This window comes from Oncorhynchus keta, chromosome 18 (assembly GCF_023373465.1).
Source record: "Oncorhynchus keta strain PuntledgeMale-10-30-2019 chromosome 18, Oket_V2, whole genome shotgun sequence".
In the NCBI taxonomy this organism is placed as follows: Eukaryota; Metazoa; Chordata; class Actinopteri; order Salmoniformes; family Salmonidae; genus Oncorhynchus; species Oncorhynchus keta.
Genome location: NC_068438.1, coordinates 4,483,501 through 4,497,839, shown reverse-complemented (window position 1 = coordinate 4,497,839; position 14,339 = coordinate 4,483,501). Strand labels below are relative to the sequence as shown.

Here is a 14,339-nt window from a genome sequence, read left to right as displayed (position 1 = left end):
TGCAATAGGCCTATATGCAAATAGCCATTGCCATATATGGATCTGTGCCATTTGTTTAGGCTACAGTATGACCGGTCACGAGTAAAAGAAAGGGGGATACCTAGTCAGTTGTAGAACTGAATGAATCTTCCTCATTTAACCTGAATGATAGAACAGGTACTTCCATGTTAAAATGTTATGGGATGCATTTTCTCCATTGTTTTTGATGGTAGGCCACTCAGGTAAGCCTACATTATGATCAAATAGCCAAAGTAGCCTACTTGACCACTTAAAACTGCAACTTAAAGCGGGTACAGCCTCACTGTTCACAGTAAACGAGAACTACAAATTTGTGCTCATCAGACATGACGTTTTTTGAGGGAACATTGATTGCATTTATAGGTGTGGCCCGCCTAGCATGTCATTCTTCAACATTACAGTAATCTTTTATAATGTACTTGTTCGCTCTAGAGCTGCTGGGGCTGGTGATAGGGACTGGGAGCTTGCAGTGGAAGGGGAGCTGATGTGTGCCTGTCAAAGTGGCAGCAAGGTGTTAGGCAAGCCCTCCACAGCTCCTCATTTACACCCCAGTGAGAGACTGAATCGATCTACGATAAGTCTCCAAGGCAATTAAACCCACAGGAAAATCAGGTGCCCAACCCAACGTTGGGGAAGGGTAGTGAGAGAGCAGACTGGATTATTATGATTTTTTATTAAAAACTCAAGAAACAGTAGAATCACTACGAGGTTTAGCGGCACCCTGAGAACCTAGACAGAGGAAGGGGAATAGGAAACTACAACTAAAATAACAACGTAGGAGTTGAGAGTGAACGGATGGGACCGCTGTGACGGCCATGTTGCGTCACCGGCCATCGCCATAACATTCCATCAGGAGAGTGAAAGGCCACATGAGGAGGCATCTCTAGTAAGTGGGCACCCACCAAACTGTATGTCCAGTAATTCCATCTGACTCAACACCTATTCCAGGCATAATAAGGGTATCCAGTCATAATATCTAGGCTACCTTGCTAAAGCGTTGCATAGCTTAGAACAGACCTTGATTTACATGAAATTGGTTGCTCAACAAGGTTCTCTGTTTCAGATGTTCTGGCCTGTAGTGTTTTAGTGTGTGCTAATAGTAGTGACGAAAATAATAATCTATAGTTATATACCGTGATGTTATTTTAGACAATATTATATCGATACTTTGACTTCAAGACAAAAGATGAAAGCATTTTTTCTAGGTAGTGTTACCTACTGCTAGTCGGCTGTACCTGCTTTTCATCATAAAGCTTGTTCATCTTCTTTAAATAAAAAAAATTGTTAGCCAACATGTTTGCAGCACTTATTTCCATGACTGATCAAAACTCATTATAATGTCTCTCTGCAGGAGACTTATTTTGAGCAAAATCGAATCACAGTATCGAGTTGCAATACATATAGAATCGCAATATATATATATATATCGAATCAGCACCAAAGTATCGTCATAATTAGAGGTCGACCGATTATGATTTTTCAATGCCGATACCGATTAAATCGGACAATTTTTTACATTTTATTTGTAATAATGACAATTACAACAATACTGAATGAACACTTATTTTAACTTAATATAATACATCAATAAAATCAATTTAGCCTCAAGTAAATAATGAAACATGTTCAATTTGGTTTAAATAATGCAAAAACAAAGTGTTGGAGAAGAAAGTAAAAGTGCAATATGTGCTATGTAAGAAAGCTAACGTTTCAGTTCCTTGCTCGGAACATGAGCACATATGAAAGCTGGTGGTTCCTTTTAACATGAGTCTTCAATATTCCCAGGTAAGAAGTTTTAGGTTGTAGTTATTATAGGAATTATAGGACTATTTCCCTCTATACCATTTGCATTTCATTAACCTATGACTATTGGTTGTTCTTATAGGCACTTTAGTATTGCCAATATAGCTTCCGTCCCTCTCCTTGCTCCTCCCTGGGCTCGAACGAGCAACACAACGACAATTAGCGCGCGCTAACTAGCCAGCCATTTCACTTCGGTTACACGAGCCTCATCTCTGGCGTTGATAGGCTTGAAGTCATAAACAGTGCAATGCTAGTGATGGATGATGGATTGTTTTTTAAAAGATAAGTTTAATGCTAGCTAGCAACTTACCTTGGCTTACTGCATTCGCGTAACAGGCAGTCTCCTTGTGGAGTGCAACGAGAGAGAGGCAGGTCGTTATTGCGTTGGAGGTGAAAAGGTGAAAATCTGTCGTTCTGCCCCTGAAAGAGGCAGGTAACCCACCGTTTCTAGGCCGTCATTGAAAATAAGAATGTGTTCTTAACTGACTTGCCCTAGTTAAATAAAGGTATAAAAAAATATTTAAAAATAAATAAATACAGATTTCCGATTGTTATGAAAACTTGAAATTGGCCCTAATTAAATCGGCCATTCCGATTAATCGGTCGACCTCTAGTCATAATATCAGATCGTGAGGTCCCTGGCAATTCCAAGCTCTAGCTAATAGTACCAGTGAAATATTGATTCAATATTGACATTTCCCCCTCCATGGAGCTGGAGTCGTCACAGCTCATCACGAGACCTCCCTTTTTACTTTGACCCCTGCATGCTCAGTTCACACCTGCTAAAAGAGCTTACTCTGTATAAACACGGACCAGTGGAGTGCACCACAGGCTGGGAGTAATGTAGACATTCATGTTTTGCTGTCATTTAGTAGGCTAACACGCAGTTCAAAAACAAACCTGGCGGAGCGAACCTTAGTCAGACCCCAACTCACAGGGTCTCTGATTGTGTGTCCTAGGCTTTCAACAGCCAGGTAGAACAGACCACTCCAGCCTCCCTTACACTGACAGACAAGCAAACCTATGGGAGAGGGCCGGGAGGTAGTGTGATCCCACCAGGCCTTGAATTTCCCAGCCATGGCTGTCGATGCACCCTTGTGTGGCTGTAATGGCCCCTAAAAAGTGGCCCTTGTGCCCTTAAGTTAAATATATAATAATTATTCTCCCGGCTGCCAATAGCCGTGCTTCAAAGAAACTCACATGGGTCTCTCATAGGGATATGCAGCTAGCTCTCCTTAAAAAAAAACAAATCGATACGCATCTAGATACATGGGCTCCGATATGATACATGATACATTTTAGTTTGAAACGATTCTGTGCGATTCGGGGAACTAATTGATGTGATTAAATAAGATTCAATGCAACAACAAAAAACATTTTGCATGAACACATTCATTTTCCAATTAAAAATGAATATCTGCTGCTGATGGGAACTCAGGAGCTGGGCCCCTCTGAGCTGGATCTGTCTGAGAGCACTTCACTGAGCTGAGTGGCTCTTTGTTAGTGTATGTGTGTCTGTTAGGGCTGGGCTATATATCCAATTATATCCAATGTATGTTTTTGTGTGATATTCGAAGTGTCTTTATCGCAAGAATCAAGGATATTTCTTCTATTTTTAATGAGCGTTTTATGTCCGCTTTTTCTCATGCCTTTTTAATCTCGTCTCCTTCGCTTCTTCTGTGCTGTATGCACCTCCCATTTAAGCCAGGGATCTGTATATAATGACGAGATTCTCATGTCTCCACCCAAACAATGGGAGTCATTGTCCAAAAGGCAGGCGACAAGGTTAGGTCCAAAATAAGCCAATAGAAACACACTGGGCTTATTTTGGACTGATTTTGGGAAGTGTAACTTCTTGCCTCTCCCTTTTCCTCTGTTTATACACACACACACACACACACACCAAGCCCCTCCCCTACCACTAACAACAAAGATGAGAGCTCACTTCTTCCTCTCTGACAACTCACCATTTGCATTTCAGTTTAGGTCCAACAGTATCCGTCATATGGACACCGAAACACAATATTACAGTAAAATAACGTCTCAGAGGTGAAGTTACCCTTTTATGTTTAAAGTATCAATTAATATTGATATGGGGAAATTCATGCTCACTTTGATACCACGTAACGCTAGCATCATTTTAGCCAAAGGCTGTAATACTAGCTGTTTGGTCAGTGATTTATAAATGTGCAATAAGCATAAAATACAATTATATAAGGAATTGGCAACTCCTCATTCTGAGAAATAAGGTAGGCCACTTTACTTCAACATCTGAACAAAGTGGACAGGCTAGCATGCTGTTCAAACAGCTGGAGATGGACAGAAGGGTGTGTTCCTAGCAACTCAACTGTTCTGCCTTATTAGCTAGCAAATAGATCCAAGTTGGCAAAACTTGAAATATAAAGATTATCTGGTTACTCACTAGTATGTGGGCCTGTGCTTGTTTTATGAGAGCTATGTTAATTAATCAATAAGGTCCGATGAGGTGTGGCATATGGCCAATATATCCCGACTATGAGCTGTTTTTATGCAAAACGCAACGCAGAGTTCCTGGATACAGCCCCTAGCTGTGGTATACTGGCCATATACCACAAAAGAGGTGCCTTATTGCTATTATAAGCTGGTTACCAACATAGAGCAGTAAAGTCAAATGCTTTGTCATACCCGCGGTATATGGTCTGAACATTTGTTGTGTAACTGGGAGTCTCGTGAGTGAAAACATCAAGACAAGATCAAAGGCAAAACAAGACCTTTGATCAAAGGTAAACGATTAATTTGAATGCTTTTCTGATTTGTGACCTAGCTACTTAATGCTTAGTGTACATAATGTTATGCTATGCTATCGATAAACTTACAAACGCTTGGATTGCTTTCGCTGTAAAGCATCATTTCTAAATCTGAGACGACAGGTGGATTAACAAAAGCCTAAGCTGTGTTTTGCAATATTGCACTTGTGATTTCATGAATATGAATATTTTTTAGCAATATTATTTGACTGTGGCGCTATGCTATTCAGCGGTTGCTGATGACAATTATCCCGCTACCGGGATGGGTATGTTAATCACCATGTCACCTCAGATTTTGAAATTATGCTTTACAGCCAAAGCAAGACAAGCGTTTGTGTAAGTTTATTGATAGCCTAGCATAGCATTATGTCCAGCTAGCACCGTTTACCTTCGATGATCTTTGGATGTTTTCACTGACGAGACTCCTAGTTAGACAGCAAATGTTCCTTTTGTTCCAGAAAGATTATTTTTATACCCAAAAAACCTGTTTGTTTATCACGTAATGTTCAGAAATAGCGGTCACGACAACGCCGAAAAGAAAATCTAATTTAATCCATAATATCGACAGAAACATGGCAAATGTTTTTTATAATCAATCCTCAAGGTGTTTTTCAAATATCTATTCGATAATATATCAACCAGGACAATTGGCATTTCAGTAGGAGCGAGAGGAAAAATTACTACCTCTGTCTTTTACACAAGAATCACTCAGAGAGCCCTCAACTGGCCACTTACGCAATGTAGTCGTTTACGCTCATTCTTCAACATAAAGGTGTGAAACTATGTCAAAATGCTGTTGACACCTTAGGGAATACGTAGAAAAGGGATTCTGGTTAATTAATCACCATAATTTGCAAATAAATTCATTAAAAAATCCTGCAATGTGATTTTCTGGATTTATTTTTCTCATTTTATCTGTCATAGTTGAAGTGTACCTATGATGAAAATTACAGGCCTCTCATCTTTTTAAGTGGGAGAACTTGCACAATTGGTGGCTGACTAAATACCTTTTTGCCACACTGTATATGTGAGCCCAAGCCCGAAAAAAAACCTGAATTAAAAATGATTGTATTGTAACTTTATTTCACCTTTATTTAACCAGGTAGGCAAGTTGAGAACAAGTTCTCATTTACAACTTTGACCTGGCCAAGATAAAACAAAGCAGTTCGACATATAAACAACAGTTACACATGGAGTAAAACAAACATACAGTCAATAATACAGTAGAAAAATATATGTCTATATACAATGTGAGCAAATCAGGTGATAAGGGAGGAAAAGGCAATAAATAGGCCATGGTGGCGAAGTAAATACAATATAGCAATTAAAACACTGGAATGGTAGATTTCACAGCAGATGAGTGTGCAAAGTAGAAATACTGGGGTGCAAAGGAGCAAAATAAATAAATAAATAAATACAGTAGGGGAAGAGGTAGTTGTTTGGGCTATTTATAGATGGGCTATGTACAGGTGCAGTGATCTGTGCGCTGCTCTGACAGCTGGTGCTTAAAGCTAGCGAGGGAGATAAGTTTCCAGTTTCAGAGATTTTTGTAGTTCATTCCGGTCATTGGCAGCAGAGAACTGGAAGGAGAGGCGGCCAAAGCAGGAATTGGCTTTGGGCGTGAAAAGGGAGATATACCTGCTGGAACGCGTGCTACGGGTGGGAGCAGCTAGCCGGGGACAGGCGGGCAGGTGCATTCTCATCGGCAGACTCGACAGCCTTGGTTTCTCAAATGATTGCCTCGCCTGGTTCACCAACTACTTCTCTGATAGAGTTCAGTGTGTCAAATCGGAGGGTCTACTCTCTGGACCTCTGGCAGTCTCTATGGGGGTACCACAGGGTTCAATTCTTGGACCGACTCTCTTCTCTGTATACATCAATGAGGTCGCTCTTGCTGCTGGTGAGTCTCCGATCCACCTCTATACAGATGACACCATTCTGTATACTTCCGGCCCTTCTTTGGACACTGTGTTAACAACCCTCCAGGCAAGCTTCAATGCCATACAACTCTCCTTCCGTGGCCTCCAATTGCTCTTAAATACAAGTAAAACTAAATGCATGCTCTTCAACCGATCGCTACCTGCACCTACCCGCCTGTCCAACATCACTACTCTGGACAGCTCTCACTTAGAATACGTGGACAACTACAAATACTTAGGTGTCTGGTTAGACTGTAAACTCTCCTTCCAGACCCATATCAAACATCTCCAATCCAAAGTTAAATCTAGAATTGGCTTCCTATTTCGCAACAAAGCATCCTTCACTTATGCTGCCAAACATACCCTTGTAAAACTGACCATCCTACCAATCCTCGACTGGCAATGTAATTTACAAATTGCCTCCAATACCCTACTCAACAAATTGGATGCAGTCTATCATAGTGCAATCCGTTTTGTCACCAAAGCCCCATATACTACCCACCATTGCGACCTGTACGCTCTCGTTGGCTGGCCCTCTCTTCATACTCGTCGCCAAACCCACTGGCTCCATGTCATCTACAAGACCCTGCTAGGTAAAGTCCCCCCTTATCTCAGCTCGCTGGTCACCATAGCATCTCCCACCTGTAGCACACGCTCCAGCAGGTATATCTCTCTAGTCACCCCCAAAACCAATTATTTCTTTGGCCGCCTCTCCTTCCAGTTCTCTGCTGCCAATGACTGGAACGAACTACAAAAATCTCTGAAACTGGAAACACTTATCTCCCTCACTAGCTTTAAGCACCAACTGTCAGAGCAGCTCACATATTACTGCACCTGTACATAGCCCACCTATAATTTAGCCCAAACAACTACCTCTTTCCCAACTGTATTTAATTAATTAATTTATTTTGCTCCTTTGCACCCCATTATTTTTATTTCTACATTGCAAAACTACCATTCCAGTGTTTTACTTGCTATATTGTATTTACAGTACTTTGCCACCATGGCCTTTTTTGCCTTTACCTCCCTTCTCACCTCATTTGCTCACATTGTATATAGACTTGTTTATACTGTATTGACTGTATGTTTGTTTAACTCCATGTGTAACTCTGTGTCGTTGTATCTGTCGAACTGCTTTGCTTTATCTTGGCCAGGTCGCAATTGTAAATGAGAACTTGTTCTCAACTTGCCTACCTGGTTAAATAAAGGTGAAATAAAAATAAATAAATACATTTGTGGGGGTCCAGATTTTGCAGCTCTTTCAGAACATCAGCTGTCTAGATTTGGGAGGATATATGGGGAAGGCTTGGGCGAGTTGCTGTGGGGGGTGCAGTGCTGTTGACCGGGGTAGGGGTGGGCCAGGTGGAAAGCATGGCCAGCCGTAGAAAAATGCTTTATTGAAATTCTCAATTATAGTGGATTTATCGGTGGTGACAGAGTTTCCTATCCTCAGTGCAGTGGGCAGCTGGGAGGTGCTCTTATTCTCTATGGACTTTACAATGTCCCAGAACCTTTTTTGCGTTTGTGTTGCAGGAAGCAAATTTCTGCTTGAAAAAGCTAGCCTTGGCTTTTCTAACTGCCTGTGTATATTATACAATAGATAGCCTACCACATATTGTACACAGCAGAAAAAAAATAGAAAAAAAACGACTTAAGATGTCTGGTGCATAATTGATCTAGCCTATAACTCCAAAATTAAACAAATTCTAGTAAAGTGTGGACTTCGCTCCAAACTTTCTATCCATGAGTCTGGGAGAGAATGTATAGACCTAGGCGACACTGTTTGTTTATTGCTTATGAAGGACTGCTTACAGAGTTAGCCTACAATGACAGTGAATTTGTATTTGAATAGCCTAGTAATAGGGCATTTTTTATATTTTCATAATTAATAGTGTGACATTAACTTTAGCTACAGCATAAATAGCTCACCACCAAGTGTTCCCATCTCCTCCAGTCTTTCCTTCATTCCTTTCTCAAGCTAGTAGAGAAGGGGACGGTCAACAGTTTAACGAAATAGCTTTTGTCGCGAAAACTAGTGATGCACAGATATGACATTTTTGTCCGATACCAATATCCAATATTTTTCTTGCCAAAAAAAACGATACCGATATTTAACATTTTTGCGGCCTTAAGCATTCTAGTACAGTTAAATAGTTCACACACACAGAGACACAGAGGTCCAAGGCACTGCATCTCAGTGCAAGAGGCCTCACTAGTCTCTGGTTCGAATCCAGGCTGTATAACATCTGGCCAAGATTGGGAGTCCCATAGGGCGGTGCACAATTGGCCCAGCGCCGTCCGGGTTTGGCCGGGGTAGGCCGTCATTGTAAATAGGAATTAGTTCTTAATTGACAAAAAAAAGTTATTTTGTTGGCATTTACATTTGTCCCCATTACCAGTACAACATAATCAAAACCTATTTATTTCACTTACTTATTGTGCTGTTTCGCTTTTCATTTGATCAGTGGCTTCATTCTCAACCAGGATTTATATGGAACGCCATTTGGGTCTTTGCGTGTCAAAAAAGGTACTATTTAATGTGTCAAATAAGCTTGTTGACCAATCAGGACCCGAATATGACGGCATGTCACATAATTTAACGCATTCATACATTTTTACGTAGTTATTAAACATTGCAATCTCCATAGACAAACATTGGCAGTAGAACGGCCTTACTGAAGAGCTCAGTGACTTTCAACGTGGCACCATCATAGGATGCCACCTTTCCAAGAAGTCAGTGTGTCAAATTTCTGCCCCGCTAGAGCTTCAACGGTAAACAAATTATTGTGAAGTGGAAATGTCTAGGAGCAACAACGGCTCAGCCGCGAAGTGGTAGGCCACACAAGCTCACAAAACGGGACAAACGAGTGCTGTAGCGCGTAAAAATTGTCTGTCCTCTGGAGCAGTGTAAACGTGTTCTCTGGAGTGATGAATCACGCTTCACCATCTGGCAGTCCAACAGACAAATCTGGTTAAGCGGGTGCAAGGAGATCGCTACCTGACCAAATGCATAGTGCCAACTGTAAACTCTGGTGGAGGAGGAATAATGGTCTGGGGCTGTTTTTGATTTTTTGGGCTAGGCCCTTTAATTCCAGTGAAGGGAAATCTTAACGCTACAGCATACAATGACATTCTAAATGATTCTGTGCTTCCAACTTTGTGGCAACAGCTTAGGGAAGGCCCTTTCCTATTTCAGCATGACAATGCCCCCGTGCACAAAGCGAGGTCCATACAGAAATGTTTTGTCAAGATTAGTGTGGAAAAACTTGACTGGCCAACACAGAGCTTTGACCTTCCATCGAACACCTTTGGGATGAATTAGAATGCCAACTGCGAGCCAGGCCTAATCGCCCAACAGAAATGTTCCAACAATTAGGGAAAGCCTTCCCAGAAGAGTGGAGGCTGTTATGGCAGGAAACGCGGGACCAACTCCATATTAATGGTCATGATTTTGGAATGAGATGTTCGACAAGCAGTCGAGCATGTCCACATACTTTTGGTCATTTAGTGTAGGTTTTGATTTGTAAGACATTCTAACTGTTTGTATCGCTTACAACTGAAGTTGCCAAATAACTCTAAATCTAGCGTATAGGACCTGTTTCAAATTATCAGTTTTAACCTCAACATAGCCACTTCATATGTGCACTCCCTCCAAAATGGGAAAAATATCCTTTACATTTTATTCAGCTAAGTTCAATGATATTCTTCTTACTATAAAATCATAAAACAATGGCAAGGGACTTATAAGCATATCTTGTGTGCTAAATGAACAAGCCTACAGACTATGGGATGGTATATAGCCAGATAACATACAGTAAGCCAAGTAACTCATTCTGTTCTTCTGAAATAGATTTTCTTCATATCATGTTTCTTTAGACCTGCCTAAAATAAATAATGAATTTATTGTGATGTATATTAAATTGATTTTTATACTTAAAAAAAAATTTAGATGTTCCAAAAGGCATGCATCAGCGTCTTATATTCGTGGAGGCCTGGAGATGCTAAAAGTGTTTATGTTAATTAAAGGTAAATTACTGTGACATTTACTCAATTGCATGACAATAACCGGCTGACAAAATGTATGGCCGCCACAGCCCTAGCTCTTATTTCTTAAATAACAAGAAATTGGTTTCAACACTAAGCCCTAGTTGTTAGTAAATCAAATTAAATGAAGCCTAATTTCAGCACCCATGCGCTGTCCATCTCTGATTGATTGTGCCGCGGCTGCCGCTTCAATGTAATGCAAGTTGTGTAAGTTACTCGAATCTGGCTTATTGTGAGGGCAACATCTCTGATAAATAGCTTAACCATGGGCAACAAAACATAGTGTTTATGCAAATCAATTATAGCAGCAGCAAGCTATCAAAGTTTACCTCCAGTACTCATCTTCGTGCTCTCAAACTGAATCAGTAATCCACGTGCACAGACGTTGCGTTCCTTCTATGCGCATTGTTATGCTTCTTCAGTTGCTATGATGGTTTCCTTACTAGGCCTGCACATGTGCAAACCTGCCCAGCAAGTAAAGCCTGATTCTGGCCCAATTGTCCAAATCGTACTGACACAGAGGTGCGGCCAGGTGTATGTACTAAACCGATTACTGGGTCACTACAATTTGGCCTGACTGAATCGTTAAATGTGAGGTTCTCTGATGGTTAGAGCCCGTAGAAAGCAAAATTGTCTAGTGTATTGTTGCCTTTAGACAAGCCAAAGCATAAACAAAATGCAGCTCACAGAGGAGAGAAGAGTGCTGCACTGCACACATGTAGTTGCATAGGTAGAATTATTTTTACTAGGCTTGACCAAGTAGCATCCTATTCATTCAAAACACCCCATAAGACTACTCATGTTGGAAACGTAATTTCTCTATTTTGGATAAGATGAATGAAACAGCTTCCAGTACAGGCTACAGGGTGAGCCTACACACGGAATATCTGGTCTGTTAATTTCCTTCTTTGCAGGAAAGTGGATTTCAGGTGCAGAGGACACAATTGCACCATTCCTTCATTTGGCTGTCAGGCCTCATCAGCTCTACTACTGCCATGATTGTGGCTGATGCTCTTGGAACAGATCAAATTCCATTTTCACTCTTGGTGGTGCAAAAACAACCTGCTCAAGACCTCTTTCTAACTTAAAATGGTTGTTTGTGCCAAAATCATGGTAAATGGTCAGAGGTCTGCCCCTACCAAAAAGGGCCATTTCAGTGGTGTGACATATTGGAGAATTGAGTAGAGTGCTGGGTTGAGAAAATAGATTGGGGGTTATTGTGCTACTTAAAAACAACACTGCAATGAAAAATAAAGCCCCACATAGGCCTGCCTTTTGGTTTATCATTTTGAAATGGGGCAACATTACTTGCCTGGGTTGATGGAATACATAGAGTTACATTAAGTACTAATTAATAACATACAGCTTGGTATATAGCTTAGGCTATTCCATATGGGAGATAGAAAAAAATATAAAGCTGACTCCAGAAACTGTAACAATTGGCCATAACATAACATGAGAAGAATTGCCACTTGCATGCAGCCGGTAGAAAATTCCCATAGTGGCCATAACAATCCTTGCAGGCTTTCACAAGACTTGAGATCAAACATAACATGTCTGATGAAGCAAAGGTGCATAAGTACAGGAGCCAAGAGGCACGCAGCCTTCAATGACATTGTGAAGTGTGTTTACATAATGCCTGGAAAAGGTTGTACTTACCTATCAGTGATACTGGACTGTGTGTCGCTCATTGGGCTTCCGTTTCTAGATTTGCTGGGATTTATATCCAATTATCATTTTCCAAAGTATGATAAGACAGACTCTTTGAATAGCCCTCCCCTAACATCCGTCTATGTTGAAGAGATGATTGAAAAAGGTGATGACATCAACAACAACAAAAAATCAACAACATTGAGAGCGGAATCTCCAAATAACAATGTCATGAAAACACCTTCAATTGTCGGCGATAGACTCCCAGTGAAAAATAAATGTCTGGGTATGTCCTAATACTGAATTCAATACCTCAATGTAAGAGTTTTGCAATCATGTGCATTGAAATGGTACGTAATTCAGTGAAGCCACTGACGATAATGCTATTTTCGCTACTGTAGCAATTTCTTGAGATAAATCAGGACCTCTAATAAGCTCTAGTCTTACGTCGTGCAGCTCTCCACTTTATCGCACAAGACACCAGGGTCGGGGATGATGTTCCTATTGACAATGATGCGTTGTTCCCTTGGAAAATATTGATACAGGCTGCACTTTAACTGTTTCCGCCCTATAGAAAATACAACAAGTTTTTCTGTGCCTGGTGTAGTAACAGCCAGCGTATCTTAAAAAAATAAAATAAATTAAGATGTTGAAAATCGAGTCAGTCCCATTTGGTGTTCCCAGCCTCCAGGTTTGCCTTTATCCGTAGACGAGCAGCCAGCCCCTCGTGACCATGAGAATTTCTAAAAACCGACAAGTCTGAATTGAAACCCGTGTTGGGAATTAACTAGATAACCATTAGTAATTATTGCATCAAAATAACAAACTACGTAATATTCCTAGCTTGATCAGCTAGCTATAGCAAATGCATTGTTTTCCCCCCCAGCTAGCTATTGCACTATTTAGCTTGCTAGCCAATGTGCCCCTCTAAATTTGTTGGGAGCTTCAATTCAGATAGCTTGAACGCTAGCTAGCGGTTAGTTAACTCCAGGGAGTGGAACATCCAACGGCTTTTCCTCCAGTAGACTCGAAACGTGTCCAATAATATACGTTTTCCATAAAAGTGAAGAGTGATAGCTGGCTAAGAAACAAAGTAAATCATTGAAATTCAGCCGAATGAATACATCAGCTAACTACTGTACCTTGCTGCCGAGTCTCGGCCAACGATGGCTAGCTAGCTATCTACTGTACCAACGAAAACGGGATCACTTTCAGTAACTAGAAAACTTCGCTTCGTATGCTCCGACAATTCTGAATGTCATTCCCCAAAAAATAATTCCCAAAACAAGCGTAGCAAATATTATAAAACGTGTCCCGGCGAATATATATGAAGTCCTCACGACCTAAGGAACCGTTTCAAATGTTTCTTGTAGATCTCCTTCGGGTTGCAAACATCCACAGAACTTAACGGAGCGCAGTTTTCGTTGACTCCATGTTTCCAGAATTCAGACAATTTGAGTTGTTTCTCTGCAGAATTCCCTTGGACGTCTATGCTAACAAGGATAGCTAGCTAACAAAATAATTATCTCATTTACAAAAAATAAACACTGAGCCGGTTATCACTTTAGAATAATGTGATTATTAGAATGTGTTTCCAGATGTGTTATTGAGGAGAAAAATACACGACATTCTACAATTTCACTAAATATCAGGATAACTACGCCCTGGCCAACAGCTCCCAATTTGCGTCTGTCTACTTCCGCCGAAAAAAAACATGCCAGACTATCATAAATAATAACAATAATAATAGTAATACATTTGCCTTTTTCATTATGGTGTCTAATTGGATGACATTGGCATATGGGATTCAAATAAAAACCTTGCCAGACTTTCATAAATAATAATAACAATAATAATACATTCGCCTTTTTCATTATAGTGTCTGACGGGATGTTCGTGGCAGATAGGATTACACATATTTTACTGTAGACCAAATCTATTTTGAACTTAAAATGTAGATACATTTTCTGTGAAACCTAAAATTATCATTGTTATTATTGGCCTAATGATTATCACATTGGTATTCTACAACACCATCTTATATTCCCCTCATTGTGTCTACTTATATATGTGTTAGACCACTCCTAAAACTTGAAAACATCTGACACTCCAAAATCTA

General features: G+C 40.4%; 1 protein-coding gene across 5 annotated transcripts in view; it reads right to left on the bottom strand.

Annotated features, from left to right (window-relative positions):
• Positions 1 to 13,917, bottom strand: part of LOC118397090 (rho guanine nucleotide exchange factor 12-like) — a 68,139-nt gene extending 54,222 nt beyond the window's left edge. For 4 of the 5 annotated variants that reach the window (XM_035791540.2, XM_035791544.2, XM_035791543.2 and 1 more), the window contains exon 1: positions 12,230 to 13,917. In XM_035791540.2, the coding sequence (XP_035647433.1) occupies positions 12,230 to 12,261 (32 nt within the window). In that variant the 5' untranslated portion in view covers positions 12,262 to 13,917. The remainder of the gene's footprint in view (positions 1 to 12,229) is intronic. The other variant, XM_035791542.2, reaches the window with a different exon arrangement.
• Positions 13,918 to 14,339: the final 422 nt, after the last annotated feature.